We start from the raw sequence: 14688 nt of genomic DNA on the forward strand, positions 1-14688 counted from the left end.
AAAAGGTGCAAAGGGGAAGTAGAAGGGAAAGAAAGAATGGAATGGAATTAATATGAGAAAAAGAAAAATGGAAACAAAGTCTTTGTAGATAGGGAGGGATAGAGGGATGAAGGAGTTTAAGGGAGGGTAGGGGTATGGGGAAAAATAAGAACCCAGATGGATTATGTAAAGGTGCAAATTTGCAATGATGAATGGCATTATATTGTATACCTTACATGTACCAATAAAATTAATTTTAAAATATGGTGAATGCTGTCTAAAATGCAATCAAGGGAAAGACAAGTGCATAAAAACATTACAGTTTCCATCCATATTTGGCATCATAAGACTTCTGGCTGTTCCCCAAATCAAAATATTCATAAAAGATCAGTGTTTGAATTAATTCATGATGTAGAGTCAGCCTAGATAGGGTAACTAAAGACACCGAAGAAACAAGACTTCCAGAACTGTTTCAGATATTAACAAGAATGATGGGATAAGTGATTTTGAAACCAGGAAGATTGTATTATAAGGAATTAAGTATATTTATGTTCCATTTTAATGTGTAAATGAGAAACTTCTTCCTTCATGAAATAAATCAGACAAAGAGTGTTTATAAAACAACTGGAGAGAAAAAGACGGTAATATCCAAGCAAGTGTACCTAATGGTTCCATCTTTTACTCAAACTACTTCACACTAGACTCATTTTCTAATCTTATTGTCTCTTCTTTAAAATCACAATTGTGACTAATGATCATTAGTAATTCAACTTCTCACACCTTAGTACATCTGTTTCTACCTCGATTGAGCTTGGTCAGGAGCACATTTGGTCACGGAAGTTCGTTACTTCTGTAAAATGGCAGTTGGTTTCATGCCCCATCTCCTCTGCTGATGAGAGAATTCCAACCCGCCTCATATCTACCTGAACAATGGAAATAGCTTCACAGTTGGTCTTCTCTTTTCACATCATTTTCCACATGAACTCAGATTTGCCTTTATGAAACTTGAGCAGGTAATATCACATAGATACATGAAAACTTTTGGAATCCTTGCATATATCTCTGCTAAGTATTAGAAATGCTTTTCTCCATGCAAGGGTATGCTTGGGTGCTACTGTCTTTTTCTCTCGATTTGTTTTTTTGTTTTGTTTTGTTTTGTTTTGTTTTGTTTTGTTTTTTGGTGCTCCTCAAATCTTGATACCACATTTTCTTTTTACCGTGGCTTCCAGAACCACTCTGCTAACTATAAAGATTATACTTTTCAATATCTATGTATTGATTTGCTCCTATCACACCTTCTGTTATGATTTATATTTAGATGTCCTCCCAAGGACTCAGGCACTGAGAGGTGATTAGATTATGGGGTATTATCACTGATTTTCTGTGAGGACTGATTTGAAGAGGTGGGTCACTAGGGAAATGACCTGGAAGGGTTCATCTTCCTCCTCAGCTCTTCCCTTCACTCTCCACTTCCTGGTTTCAATGATGGTAGGAACTTCCCTTGATCAGGCCCTGCTACCACGCCACCAACCATGCAAAGACTGAAATTTCTGAACAAGTAAGCCAAAATAAACTTCTCTGTCTTTCAGTTATGGGTGTTGAGTATTTTATCCCAGCAGCAAGGAATGTGACTAAGACATCCTCACATACATTCAATGTACATATCTTCCTGGTGTGCTTTTGGCCATCCTTCAAATTTGGTTATTTTTGACCACTTCTGTGAAGATATTTTGGACCTCTCCCTCAGAGAGAATGTCTAATTCTTGGTGCTTACAAAGAAGATTTTTATATTTTCTCTTTTTTTTAATAGTGAATGAATTGCTTCCTCACTAAACTCTAATATCTATGAGAATAGAGACATTACCTTATTGATTATTTTATTTCTATTCCTTACAATTCCATGCCAAAAATAAGTAGACAGCAAACACTTATGGAGTATATAAATAATTATCATTAGGGAGATTAAAGGATACCAAAAAGTCTCCCTTGTTAATGAGCTTCAAAGTTCAATCTAGTGTTCAGTAGACAACAGAGATGTAAAGCATCACCAAGTGAAGTTCCCAGTTATCAGGACAACCATAATCTTATCTCTTACCAGCTGTGTCCCCAAATCTAATCTTTTAAGTGTTGCAGGATTAAACAGAGACCAATGAGTGGAACAGGAGGATGTATTTAAGTGTACCCCAGCTCAGCAGACATGTGTCCAAAGACTGAGTCCAGCACAAAGGAAGGGCTCTAATTTTATACAAGCTGCAGTCCAGGGTTGGTCTACTTAATGACACAGAACTTGTGGACAGATGCAGAACAAAGGCAATCAACCACCTGAAACAGTTTTGTAACAGCAATTCTTGGTGATCTCCTTCTAATAAAAATAGAATCTTACCAGAAGGAGGTTGTGAAATCTTTTTTTGGCGGGGGGGCGGGTACTGGGGCTTGAATTTAAGTCCTTGCACTTGCGAGGCAGGTGGTATAACCACTGAGCTAAATTCCCAACTCAGTTGTGAAATCTTAATTACAGGGACAAAGTTAGTAATTTTATTTGTAATAGAACAAATAACAGCCTCAGGGAGGAGAAAATCTAAGCAGGGATTTCTTAGGTTGAGGAAACTTGTTTTTCCTTCTTTTTTAAGTCTTGCCTCACAAGTATTCAACATAGCTTTCTATTAACTACTGTAAAAATAAGATAGTTTCAAATAGAGTGCTTTTCTTCATTTCATTAGAGAGCATTTATGAAATACTGTCAGACATTATGCTTTTTGTACATTTTCTGGACTGGAACTCAGTGATAAAATACTCTTGATAAATAGCTTTTAAATATCAACAATTGTAATGTGTGTTTGGGTTTATTAAATCACACTTTTATAATTATACTTTATATGGGAGTATTCTGACCTTTGAGATGCTAGATGATCCATGAATTTCCAGTGGTTTATATCCATTTTAATTACAAACAACTACAGAAGTCTGATTTAGTTGCATATATATTCAGCAACGATACCTATGCATATTCTTAATCAATTATTATCTTAGTATATTCCTTGATACAAATATTTTTGGTTCCCCAGACAACTTTATGGTGCAAAAGACATTTCAGAATTTTATATTTTGATACTTTAAAAACCCAGCAGATGGCAGTACAGTGCTGGCTTTAAGATTAAGAACAATAATGAAAACAAATGTCATTGAGTTAAAGATTTCAAAAGCTCTAAACTGTCATTGTTATTCCAGCTACAGAAATATTCAAATTCCAACATATCTTGGAAAAATAAAAACATATGTCCTATCCTATGGGCATACAAATATTATTTTTAGCATTGTCCTTAAATTTTCCAATTCTAGAAATACATTGTGTTTCTTGTGCATCTGGGCCGGTGAAGGATCAGAAACACTGAGATTCCTAAATTGATGGATCTCAGCTGTGTGTGGCTGAGAACCTAGCAGGAATATCTTTGTATTCTATCTCTTAAGAATTGCAGAGTCAAAGCAAGGCGTAGTGGCACATACCTGTAACCCCAGGATTTGGGGGCTAAGGGATTAAATGGTCTGAAACACAGTATTAATTTTCTGAATGTTTCTGAGGAAACATTCATATTTAAAATCTCTGAATAATTTTTAACTTAAATCTTACATTTTAAAAATAATTGATTCATCAAAGGAAATAAATAATTCTACTAGAAATTGAAGTACATACTTGTGAATAAGGCCTTAAATAATTTTTTAAAATTAAAAATGTTAAAACCTTGTGCCTATCTCAACTGGAAACTAAGTCCACTGTGCAAGAAGCTTATAATTTAAATTTTGTTTTTAAGGAAATGCTTCAATAATGTGCCAACCTGGTTCAAAGCTTTGTGCTGATGCTCTGAAGTGTGTATCAACTGATTTATTTTGTGATGGAGAAATAAACTGTCCAGATGGGTCTGATGAAGACAATAAAATTTGTGGTAAGGTCACCCACCTGGTCTCTGATCCCTCTTCTTCTTCTTCTTCTAGCTCCCTCTACACACACACACACACACACACACACACACACACACCTGAAACAATGAGCTATTATAATAGCCGTGAGTATCATTTAATACAGAGGTCTAAAAATAATTGTATTAAGATTTTCCTAAACTTTGTTACATGATATTAAACATATTAATTTTGCTAAATTCCATTTGATGTTTATGTGGAGGATGCTTTAAACAGTAAAGTCTGTCGTTAATTTTTGTTTATCCTCTGTAATGAATTACTCTAAACTCGTCTGGACTTGAATCCTCACTTGCACATTATCACTCATTACCAATGCTTTTGTCAGGTGTTTTCACCACCATATCAATATTTTTGCTATTTTAATCATACTTACATCAGTGAATATCACTCAGTTTTTATTTTTGCTTTGATTTTCTTTTTGTAGTTAGTGAATAATGCAAACAACTATTACTGTCCCAATGATAAAAATGAATCTGTTTTATTTATATATTTTGGCACTTTTGGGAATGCTATTCTTTGAAATTTAAATAACATAAACTATGACTCTTATAGATTAAATGTTTTCTTTCTTCTTATTTTCATTTTATAATCAGGTTCCATTAGGAAAGTTTATCAAAAATTGGTGCCTACGTGAATAATTAATTTTCATATGTAACTTATCTAAGTAGATTACCACACAAGTGTATATATACATGAGCAAGCAATGTGAAGAGCCATTTGGAAAACTTTATAATTTGTTTTTGAAAAATTAGGCAGAAAACATGAATTAAACGCTGTCTTGGTAAGGTTTGTAATAGTTTTTAAATTGATTTTGAGTACAAGTAGTTAAGGGCTGCAGCTACTGTTGCTGATCATTCTATCATTCATCACTTTTCTCATTTTGCATAACATTAATTGAAATTGAAGATTACAATGAGAACGAAAGTTTTAAAAATTACCTATGACTTGGAACATAGTTTATAAATGGGCGGCTGGTGTCTTTACCATTAGCAACTCAAGAAAAGACAGCACTGCTGAAGAGATTTCCACTCAGCAATCCCCACTCTGATGTTCTTGTATCAAATCCAAACCCACAGAGATTAACTACATACATTGACATGAACTCAGAACATATCCACAGAAAGGGTAGTCTACATAATATTTCTAATCTATTTTTTATGACTAAGTTAATCAAAAAGAAAGAAAGCGCTCTTTCTTTGCTATGATTTTCAGGCACTTTCCAAATCTTTCAAGGGAAAATATGATACAAGTGTGCCATCGTGAGGCAACAAAGGAAATGTAAATTTCTGCTTCAAAAATAACATAATGAATATCAGAGATAGATGCATAGCATTAAGTCTGTATAATGGTATGACTATTACTTGATTTATTTAAAGTTAAGACTAGCTTTAAGTGCAGGAAATAGCAAACTGGATGCATTAAATAAATTAAATAATTAGAAAACATATCACATTTATAATTTGGTCTCTAACCTCATAAGGTTCATAATTTTATGGTACGTTAATAGCAATGCATATCAAAACTAGTCATAAAAGTATTATCTGAAAGTGACAATTTGAAGTTTTAAAGCAATGAGCTATTTTTCTGAACCACTGTAAACTCATACAGAGCCTCAGTATTAGAACAGAACTAATTACCTAAGTTTCCTTTAAGGACAAACTCAGACTGCGTTATTGTTCATCAGCATCTCTGTGGTCTTTGTTTACTCACTTAGCATCCATTTTCCTTTGTGTCTTTGCTACCTGCAGTCTGTATTTCCATTTTCTTTATTCTCTTCTTTGCATTTTAAAATTATCATTGTATTTATTTTTGGTAAATGAGTTTAAATCATTTGTAAGGTAAGGCAGTGGAAAAATGAATAATTTAATTTTCTTTTAACCAGCAAAAATTCAAGAGTTCAAGTTGTTTTATAGTTTTAATCATTGACAATTATGAGCCCAGAAGCCTCATGGACTTTCCTCTAGAACTGCCTTAAAATTTTGGTAGCATAATTTCCATCCCAAAGTCCTTGAGTCAATTTAAGAAAAAAATTCACAAAATTAATTTAATACGCATTTTCTCTATAGGCAGTTGACCTCTGCTCTTATTTATTTACTTTGCTCCAGCTGTGAGCTCTCATTCCAGTTTGTGTTATTAATAGAGTCACATTAATGTTGACTTCCTCATGCTGCTTCTTTTTTTAGTCTTTGGTTATTTAGGTTTGCACAACTTATAGCTGACTATAGCTGAACCAAGATTTCTTTGAATTGTTTTTCTCTTCTGATTAGAATTGCATCAGCAAGAAAGTTCACTTTTTAGCTGACCTACAGGAAAGCAAGATGCTGACTCACAGCCTTTCATGCAAAGGTGCAGGCCTATTTGGAAATTGGCAAGTGTCTTCATAATTTGCATACTGCATGTGCATGTGCATAACAGACCTTGGTAGGCGGGTACAGATCATCTTTGATTCATATACCATATATCCTAAGGAATACAATGCCCTGAACAAAAATACAATTAATAAGAGCAAGGACCCGAGTTCAATCCCTGGTACCAAATAAAAAACAAAAAATACAATTAATAAACTTTGGAGCAGCAGAGAGGGCTCTCGGTGGGTTCTAAGTACACACCCTTAGGAACCCCATCCCATTGCAGGCAACAGGGGCTAATACTATTAGACAGGTTCATTTTCTCCCTCTCAGATTTTTTTTCTGATGCTGCACTACAAAGCACTCAGTCTACATAGTCATAATCATGAACACCCAACAATACTACTCATCCATCGCTGAATCATACATCTCTTTCTCCAGAAGCCTATCTTGATTCCTTGTCATATAAAATTAGTTTCTTTAAAAACATCCTAAAATTAAATGAATATCCAGAAAATCCCCTAACACAATCCTATATCTTAAAGTAGTAATATTTTGACATTCTGAATTTTCCTATTGTAAGGAGTCGATCATTGTGGTGATTTCATAGCTTCTTTTGCTTACCTGCAGGAATTTACTAGACACCTTTGAGAGCAGAATTGGACATGTAGATCGACCCCCCCAAAAATTTTTCAACTTCATGGAAAATTGGAAGGCACATTGAATTAAGCAGTATGATGAATAATTTGAGACAGCCACAGTTCATTTATCAGCTATATCACAGTCCAAAAAATGCCAAGCGGCAGCCCTTCCTAGGCACTGAATATACTCACTTCTGGTCTGCCACCCTTGCTGCCCTGACGTCCTTCCAAAGGATCTGTTAGGACCTGCTCAGAGGCAGAGGAAGCACGTTACAGAAGTTTCATCTGCTTGTTTGTTGGGGGGTGTTATGTTTTAGAAATCACATTTGGAAATTAACAAGACCGCTTTCACAATAGCTCACAAAGCAGCTTAGTCACATGCCTTCATCTGACTGCATGAGATGTGAAACATGAATATAATCATGTACCTTGGAATGGCCTTAAACAGAGTCTGTCACATACAGAAGAACCACCACCGTAAGGAACACAGTTCAGCTTTTCAAAAAAGTAATGACCTTGTACACAAAAAGCCCATTTGATACCCTTCTAAGAAATAGAATAATAATAAATTATGAATTTAAAGAATTACCAAAATTTCACCAACTTTGCAAGCTGGTTTTACAAATATTTTTGCCGGCTTCTTTTTTTCTTGCCTCTCACCTTACTACAGAGTATTGTTGCAAATGTAATCTGTACTATATTTTTAAGAATTTAGAGAAGATGTAGTGTTTTACTTGCCTGGATATTTCCTTTACACGTTTACCCCTGCTTCCCAGAGACGAAATGGTGCGTCTATAATATCTCTATTGTGGCATTAGAAAATACAACACAGTCTGAGATTAACTGGCATTTTTCTGCAGCCACCCCTTGTGATGGAAGATATTTATTAACTGGATCATCTGGGTCTTTCCAAGCTGCCCATTATCCAAACCTATCTACATCAAGTGTTGTTTGTCAGTGGATCATAAGGTATGTAGGATGCAGAGTTCTACATCCTGTGTGGTTCTGAAGTCTTTTCTTGATGCAGGGTCTTAGTACTTTAAGTGTTTTCCTTAAATGGGTATTATTTTCTTTTTTTTAATTAATTTTATTGGTACATTTAAGGTATATAATATAATGATATTCATCATTGGAAATTGGCACCTTTATGTAATCCATCTTGGTTGTTATTTTTCCCATCCCCTGCCAGTCCTTCAACCCCTCCATCCCTGCCTATACATTAAATCTCTAGATTGTTTAAAATAATGCAATGTAAATAGTTGGTATGCTGCCTTGTTTACAGACAAGAGGAAATACCTCAAATATTGTTGATGAACAGTTGGTTGAATTTGTGGATTCGAAATCCAGGAATATGGAAAGCTAACTATAATTCCTCTATTAAAATGCTAATAATTGTATGAAAATATTGAATAGTGTGATTTGATTAGCTTTGTACATGCTAGGCAAGAGCTCCACCACTGAGCTATATCTCCAGCTCCCCTGTCCTATTTGCTGTATCTTGAGTAATTTTTGGATGAGTTACTACATATTTGACTTCCAAGCTTTTAATTCAATTGACTAATAAAAATCACAATGATGATCAGCACAATAAGGCTGCTGATAGCTGATATTAATATTTACCTAAGCATTTTGAAAAGAAGAGGAATACCTGATTGTCTAGCCAGGCATAGTGGCACACACCTGTAATCCCAGAACGTGGGAGGCTGAGACAGAAAGATCATTTCAAATTTGAGGCCAGCCTCAGCTCCATCGTGAGTTCAAGGCCAGACTAAATTATAAAGTGAGGCTCTCAATCCTTTCTCTCTCTCTCTCCCTCTCTCTCTCCCTCTCCCTCCCTCTCTCTCTCTCTCTCACACACACACACACACACACACACACACACATACACAAGCACAAATATCTGAATATCTTAGTTACTTTCTTATCACTGGGACACAATACTTGACATCCACAACTTAAAGGAGGAAAGGTTTATTTTGGTTCATAATTTGTAGAGGTTTCAGTTCACAATTGGCAAAGGGGCAGGGCAGAGGAGAGTTGTTCTGGGCATGGTGATCAGGAAGCTGAGAGAGAGACCAAGGAAGGAGGGAGAGAGATAGACCCTTCCGGGCTACACTCCAGTCACCCACCTCCTTTGACCAGCATCACATCATTTAGTTATAAACTCATCAGTGGAATAATCCATTGAAAAGTAGCAAATCCACAGGGTCCAGTCACCTCCACAAAGCCCCAACTATGAGCACATGAGGCTTTGGCGAGTCATCTCGATATCAACCATCACACCACTACACTGATGACCCACCCAGATATTTCAAGTGGAAAAATACTTTGTTCTCATATGAATATAAGAAGTATTGAAATACAGTTATGTAATGATTTATTCACAAAAAATCTTTAGAACCTTAGTAATACTAAATAAAAATAATTTTGACATTTAAATTCATTTCTTAATAAAGGTAGATTATGTTTAAAGATTTTATAAGCAGAAAGCACCAAAAATCTTTTACTACCATGAAAATATCATCTATATAATAACCATCTTAATTAATAATTTGTTTATTCTTTTTACATACATTTCATTATTTAAAATGTGAGGAATTTACTATAGGCACAGAAAAGAGTATAGAAACTAAAAAATAAATACCTCACCTCATGATAAAACTATAATTCAATTAGTCACATAAATAACCTATTTTCTCAAAGCTGTATCAAAGATGTTTTTACCATATAGTTGGGGGTTTTCTTTCCTCCAGCAATGATGAAAGTAGGTGTAAAGAAATGATTTCTTTAAATAATTGGAGTACAAAATAAGTAGTGGAAAATATGTAATATGCAATGAAACTATAACTCAGACTGTACTCATCTACTATTAACATTATGGTTATATTTACCATGGGGCCAATTGCTAAGAATGTGGATATTAGAGAGAACCTATGTGTGTTCAACTCTAGCTTCTTCAGATTATAGAAGTGTTATCTGAGACAAACAAATTATCCGATACCAAACACCTTCATCTATAGAGTTCAGCTTCTTTAATTACTAGAATCAGTCACTGTAAAATTTTAAAAATAAATATAAATTGCCCAGCATATATTACAAGCTCAATAAAAATAGTCTATTAAAAGAGTATCTAAAAATATAAAAGTACCAAATGTATTCAGAAATGTACCCATTTCTTCCTAAAAATTCAAAAGATAACAAAGATGTCTACTGTTACGAAAGCATTAGATTTTTATATTACTTTTGTTCTTTAAATACCTGTGCCTTTATTGCAAATGAATTAGTTGCTCTGAAGCACAGGGAAAAAGAAAACAGTGTGACTTCGTTTCTCTGCTCTATCTCTAGTATCAATTCTAAGAAGGCTTACATTCTAATCCCGACTTCATTGAAGTAGTGGAGTTGTACATAGTGCTTGCTGTAGACCACCGATGGCAACCCTTTTAAAGCTTTCAATGATAGCAATCGGTTGTGATATGCGTACCATAGGTTCTCCTCACTTCAAAAGACACTTTTCCCCCAAACCACTTGAAATTTAAAATCTTCTATTGAAATATCAAATTTATACTTTCTTACAAACCTGTCACACTTCTACCTACACTCATATGAAAATTACATACATCATATTTTACAGCAGATTATTTCTTATAGCAACAACCACGTACTAGTTTCTACAAAGTGTCTTTCTACGAAGAACATTCTCTCTACAAAGAAAACGTAAAATATTCTCTGTGCTTGAGTCACATAAATTGGTAGGCATTTAAGTGTAAAAATAACAGTTGTAGAGTATGATAGTTTTCATGACAATGTATATGGATTGGAAGACTTGTTCTTGTTAAAAATGTTCCTGCTTCAAATTGAGGTAATGCAATCCCTATCAAAATATTAACTGCAATTTTACAGAGATGGTAAAAAACCCTAAAATTTTTATAAAACCATACAGGAACCTGAAAAGCTAAAATAATATTCATAATACAGAACAAAATTAAAATGGTCAATAAGACAAAACAATGTTTTTTTTTAAAAGAAAGACTTACGTGCACAAACTAAAACAATAAAACTCCTATAAGAAAACCAAAGAACATTTTTTGACAGTAGTCTCTCAATAATTTCTTGTCTATGACAGCAGTAACATGAACAATAAAAGCAAACATAGTTGAGTAGACTACATCAAAATGCAAAGCTTTTGCACAGCAGAGAATACAATCAACAGAGTAAAAAGACAGCCCACATGGTGAAAGTAAACATTAGCTAATTGTATATCTGTTAAGTGTTAATATCTAAATGTACAAGAATTTTCTACAATTTATTATGAAAATAATTAACTAATGTGACAAAAAAAATCAAAAGACTTTCATAAACATTTGTCCAAAGACATGCAAGTAATCAACTAATGCATGGGAAGATGCTCATCATCCCTAATAATCAGGGAAATGCAAATCATAACCATGAGGAGAAAATACCTTATACTTGATGGGATGGTCATGAGGCTATGACAAGAATCCAGAGAGATCAGATCCTTTTTGAATGAATAGAAATGTAAAAATGGTGCAGCTGCTATGGAAAACAATATGTGATTTCCTCAAAAAAATTAAAAATAGAAAAGTTATGTGATCTAATCCCAGTTTATACTCATGGAAAGTGGGATGATGGAGGTGAGGGCAAAAAGGACAGAGCAATGGGGAATTGTTGTTCAATGGATAGAGTTTCCTTGTCCTAGATGAATAAGCTCTATGGATATGCTACTCCACTTTGTATTAAAAGTTAACAATACTGTACTGAATGCTTCAGGTTTGTTAAGAGGGTAGATCTCATATTATGTGATTTTTAACTTAATAAAGTACATTAAAATCTAGAATCTATTAAAGATTATTATGCCTGGAAGTATTATACTCTTTTTCTGTTTTTGTTTTTAATGTAGTGTAAACCAAGGACTGTCAATTGAACTAAGGTTCGATTCCTTTAATTTACATTATACAGATTTATTAAATATTTTTGAAGGTGTAGGATCAAGCAGGATTTTAAGAGGTGAGTAAAACAAACATATAATCCATTATCAAAATGAAAAGATATGTGCTGCTTTCAGAATATATTTTTCCTTTGATTTTAAACTTAATATCAACCTGAAATATACGTAATTGACCAAAAGGGAATAGTCGATATGCATGTGTACCAATTCCGCACAATAAATGCATTCATTATGTTTTGAAGCAAGTACTGATAAAAATAAATTTAAAAATAGAACAGTTATTTGTAAAAGTTATAACTGATTGACTATAAAGTAAGAAATTCATAGCAAAATAATCACTTCACAATAAAGTAATTATTTCACATATTGCTCTCATAATGGATGCTTCAAAAAGCATATAAGTGCATTATTGTATATTTATTTCCTATGCATTATTTAAATGATATTCCCCATTAGACAAAATTCCAATATGCCTTAAGTATTATTCTATTTTTCTCTGACATTGCAGGGGCTATAAACATTTATAATCTCATTATTAAAATTAATCATGTGAAATAGGAAGTAAAGGGCTAAAGGTGTAGGGAAAATAGGAAGGGTGGGGGAAAGGTAATAAGGGAGAGGAAAAAAATATGAGAAACTATGATATTCCCCATTAGACAAAATTCCAATATGCCTTAAGTATTATTCTATTTTTCTCTGACATTGCAGGGGCTATAAACATTTATAATCTCATTATTAAAATTAATCATGTGAAATAGGAAGTAAAGGGCTAAAGGTGTAGGGAAAATAGGAAGGGTGGGGGAAAGGTAATAAGGGAGAGGAAAAAAATATGAGAAACTGAAAAAATGTGAACAAAGTGTTTGTAAATGGGGAGGGGAGGAGGGGGTAAAGGGAGGGCAGGGACAAGGGGAAAAAATGAGAATCAAGACCTATTATGTAAAGGTACAGAATCCCAATGATGAATGTAATTGTATTGTATACCTAGATTGTACCAATAAACTCAATTTAAAAAATGTATAATCTCTATTCTTTTTTTATTATTCACTCTGCTCCTCAGTCTCTTGAAGGACTAAGAAATAAAGTGATTAAAAGAGTCAGTATAAGTGCAGGTCAGATTGCTACTACCTAACAATTGTGACTGAGGATAACAAGGCGCTGTTAACATATGTGTGCCAGGCCCACTTGTTCCGTTAGGCCCCAGCCCTCTATAATAAATGTAATGGATCTTCCTGAACTGTTTGTCCTACAATAAAAAGAAATATATTGTGGATATGAAATTAAGTAACATGTTGCAAATATTTTACAAGGCAAAGCATTTTCAATAAATTTTATGCTTTCACCGGGACATTTTGTGTATTCTCTTATACTTTCACTGACTTTTGTTGATAGAGATGTACAAAGGGAAAAGTTTAACAAGAACTACTTAAAGAGTTGTCCCTTCCAGAAGCTCCCAAAGAATTTCTTCCTCTGTACATAGCAATTTTCCCATACTTAATAATTCTAGAGTTAGTAACTCATCAGTCTGAATTTTTCTAAAAAGGAATGTGTTTATTTCTCATCAATGAAATCAGCACATATAGTAAATTCATCATAAACAGATGAGTCAATAGCTTGGAATTGGAAAAGTGTCATTTAGATCAGGTCAGATTAGTCTTGAAAGTGAAAGTGCATTCAGATCATCTCTTTTGTGGGTTATTCTCTTTTGATTATGTCATAATCTGCTTAATATAAAACATTAAAATAGTCTGGATCAAGTTGAATGAATCAATAAGTCTTTGTTTTACAGAATGTTTTATGCAATAAACTGTTGGGTAAAAACTGAAAAAAAAATCATCAGGGACATTCAATATGGTTTATATACTAGAAGTCTTTTATATTATGCAGATAATATTTCAATGGCAGCATTTGTAATTTTATAAGTCGGATAAAGTAAATATCTTTGAACTACATCCGTTGAACCATACTCTGGAGAAAGTCTGACACTCTCGTCCATTTTTCTATTTCCAGACTCCCCTGCCTCTTTTTAATGCTTCCCTATTCTCTTCCACAAAACTCTACTCACCAGAGTTACTGTTTTTAGAAGACAAATGAAAAATTAATTCACATTTAAATGTGACTAATTGTCGTCTATATAAATTAATATCCATAAAAACATCAAATTTTAGATAAAAACACTGGATTTCTTAAGGGATTAATGTCAAAAATTCTTCTGTCCACTATAATATAATATTAGGAAAATTTCACCTTTAAAAAATATTATACAGTTGTTTTTTCTTTCACCACATGCCTTCTGTAAAGTAAACAAACTCTGTTAGTGATTCCCATCTTTTTGCATATGCTCAAATATTGACCACAGAGTTCCCATGCTCTAGCACAATGACAGAGGCACAGAAAACATTAAGTCTTAATCTTTCCCTTTAAGATCTAATTGGCAAGAGAGGAAAAAATAGTTAACATTCATCAGGCACTACTACTCACCATTCACTTTGGCACAAAGAAATTATTTATTTACTTCTTATTATAAACCTTTATAGGAGATGTTTTATTACAAGAGAAGAAAATGATGCACAGAAAACTAGTAAGACAGGGAGCTAAGAATAAATTCAATTTTTACTATAGAACTCCAGCTTTTTTCTATACCTTTTATTACATTTATGGATGAAGAGAATACCTTAATTTCATATGATCTGCAGTTCTTTTTGGTTAAGAAAACTATAAAAAATGGAAAGTTTTATACAATTATACAGATGTGTTCTACAACCTTTCTGGAGGTTGTGTG

The 14688-nt window shown here is 33.6% G+C and overlaps 1 protein-coding gene across 1 annotated transcript in view; it reads left to right on the top strand.

Annotated features, from left to right (window-relative positions):
- The window catches only part of Tmprss15 (transmembrane serine protease 15), a 116796-nt gene that overhangs the window by 21133 nt on the left and 80975 nt on the right, over window positions 1–14688 (top strand). The window contains exons 7-11 of the mRNA XM_010645650.1: window positions 765–793; window positions 2022–2030; window positions 3789–3920; window positions 7804–7912; window positions 11862–11968. Of these exons, the coding sequence (XP_010643952.1) occupies window positions 765–793; window positions 2022–2030; window positions 3789–3920; window positions 7804–7912; window positions 11862–11968 (386 nt within the window). The remainder of the gene's footprint in view (window positions 1–764; window positions 794–2021; window positions 2031–3788; window positions 3921–7803; window positions 7913–11861; window positions 11969–14688) is intronic.

This window comes from Fukomys damarensis, unplaced genomic scaffold, assembly GCF_012274545.1.
Source record: "Fukomys damarensis isolate Sample0158 unplaced genomic scaffold, DMR_v1.0_HiC HiC_scaffold_24, whole genome shotgun sequence".
Classification (NCBI taxonomy): Eukaryota; Metazoa; Chordata; class Mammalia; order Rodentia; family Bathyergidae; genus Fukomys; species Fukomys damarensis.